At 47.2% G+C, this 2,635-nt stretch overlaps 1 protein-coding gene across 1 annotated transcript; it reads right to left on the minus strand.

The window, feature by feature from the left end:
* Positions 1-982: 982 nt before the first annotated feature.
* LOC138910541 (uncharacterized) lies at positions 983-1,447 on the minus strand. The gene has a single exon (XM_070201784.1). The coding sequence runs from the start codon at positions 1,445-1,447 to the stop codon at positions 983-985; it is 465 nt and encodes a 154-aa protein (XP_070057885.1).
* Between the last annotated feature and the right edge of the window lie 1,188 nt (positions 1,448-2,635).

A 2,635-nucleotide genomic window follows, 5' to 3' on the forward strand; every position in this document is an offset into this window, starting at 1 on the left:
TTTTGGAGAATACCCTCGCTCCCTGAAGCTGGTTTAATAAGTCATCAATACGTAGCAAGGGATATTTATTCTTAATTGTAACTTTGTTTAACTGCTTGTAATCGATGCACATCTGCATAGTACCATCTTTCTTTTTCACAAACAGAACCGGTGCACCCCAAGGTGACATACTAGGCCTAATAAACCCCTTTTCAAGAAGTTTCTTAAGTTTCTCTTTCAATTCTTTCAACTCAGCTGGTGTCATACGAAATCCCTGTCGGGTGGCATACCCGACAGGTCTGCTGGAAATACATCCGGAAAGTCTCGCACTACCGGTACTGAATCAATAGCAGGAGTACCTATATCAACATCTCTCACAAAGGCTAAATATGACAAACATCCCTTCCTAACCATATGTTGGGCCTTCAAATAAGAAATTACCCTGCTAGGAACTTAATCTAGAGAACCTCTCCATTAGACCTTTGGCAACCCTGGCATTGCCAACATCATAGTTTTTGCGTAACAATCCAGAATGGCATGACATGGGGACAATCAATCCATACCCATGATTACATTGAAATCAAACATACTAAGTAATAAGAGATCAACTCTAGTCTCCAGTCCCCCAATAGTTACCACACACGACCGATACACACGGTCCACAATAATAGTATCGCCCACCGACGTAGATACACGAACAAGTGAAACTAAAGACTCACGTGGCATATCCATATAATGAGTAAAGTATGATGATACATATGAATAAGTAGAACCAGGGTAAAAAAAATATAGAAGCTTCCCTATTGCATACTGAGACAATACTTATGATCACTGCATCTGAAGCAACGACATCTGGCCTGGCAGGAAAAGCACAGAATCTGGCCTGACCGCCACCTGATCGGCCTCCCCCTCTTGGGAGACCCCTAGCTGACTGAGCCCCACCCCGAGTTGGCTGGGCGGGTGGTGAAGTAACTGGTGCTGAAGTCGTAGTCTAACTCTTCTGCTACACTAGACCTCCCGAGCGACGAGGACACTGTCTCCACATATGCCCAAATTCCCCGCACTCAAAGCAACTCCCCGGTAGGGGTGGTGGTACGGACTGAATCAGGCCCTGAGAACCAGAATAACTGCTAGAAGCACCTGGTGCAAATGAACCATGAACTGAAGGGGCACAGGACGAACTCTGGGCTGGAAGGGCACCGAGAGATGGCTGACCCTGATGAGAACTGTATGAACCATGGTTGGATGATGGACCACGGTGAACTGGACGACCCGTCTGAGCGTGTTTGTAAGGACGACCCTTACCGCGGTAAAACTGACCCCCTGAAGGAGCACCGCTGAAATCACCTGGTCCATGAGGACTCTTGGCCTCCCTCTCTCCACGCTCTTGGCTACAAACTATCTCTATTTGCCGAGCAATGTCAACTACCTCATCAAAAGTAGCACCAGATACCCTCTCCTGAGTCATAAGTAACTGCAGCTAATATGTGAGGCCATCAATGAAACTCATAATCTTTTCCCTATCAGTGGGAACCAAACAAATTGCGTGTCGAGCAAACTCAGAATATCCCATCTCGTACTGCATCACCGACATACCATCCTGACGTAACTACTCAAACTGTCTGTGCAGCTCCTCTCTACGAGACTACGGCATAAACTTCTCCAAAAAGAGAATGGAGAATTACTTCCATGCAAGTGGTACTATACCGAACGGCCTACGCCTCTCATAGGCCTCCCACCATCTGAAGGCAGCCCCAGAAAACTGAAAAGTAGTGAACGAGACCCCACTGGTTTTCAGAATACCCGTTGTCTGAAGAATCCGCTAGCTCGTATCCAGAAAACCCTGAGCATTCTCTGACTCAGCACCGCTAAATGATAGAGGTCGAAGCCTCCCAAATCTTTCAAGTCTCCTATGCTCATCATCTACCATAAGGGGGACTACCGGGGCCTGAACAGCTGTAGTCGGCTGGGCCAGTAGTGCCCCTGGTATCTGAAGTCCCTATACTACATGATCTGGAGTACAGTCAATAGGGGTATTAGTACCTCCCCCGGCCTGAGAAGTGACAGGTGTGGCCTGAGGCGAAAACACCTGAGCAAGGTCAGTGCAAACTGTCAATATCTGGGCAAAAGTCTCCTGAAGGCCTGGAATCTCAATGGGCACAGCTGGTGCCTGAGCTGGTCCTGTCGGCTCAGCTATATCTGGAATCTGCTCCTGAACTGGAGCAACTGGTGGTTCTACAGGTGCTGCTGTACGAGCGACACCTCGACCTCTACCTCGGCCCTGCCCTCTACCACGGACCTAACTGGTGGCACTGGTGGTTGACCGTTCGATCCAGTAGTATGTGTTCTCACCATCTGTGAGAGAATAGAATAACAAAATTTTAGTTCTCCAGAATCAACAAGTTCGCACGATAGAATATAAGAAAGTGAAATTTTCCTAAGGGTTCGAAAACCTTTCGAAGATAAGTACAGACGTCTCCGTACCGATCTGCAAGACTCTACTAAACCTGCTCATGACTCGTGAGACCTATGTAACCTAGGCTCTGATACCAACTTGTCACGACCTAAAATCTCACCCATCGTGATGGCACCTATCTCAATACTAGGTAAGCCGACATCATCAATAACTCACAATAGCTTTTAAATATGGAAAACA

The sequence above is a fragment of the Nicotiana tomentosiformis genome, chromosome 4, assembly GCF_000390325.3.
Source record: "Nicotiana tomentosiformis chromosome 4, ASM39032v3, whole genome shotgun sequence".
Lineage (NCBI taxonomy): Eukaryota > Viridiplantae > Streptophyta > Magnoliopsida > Solanales > Solanaceae > Nicotiana > Nicotiana tomentosiformis.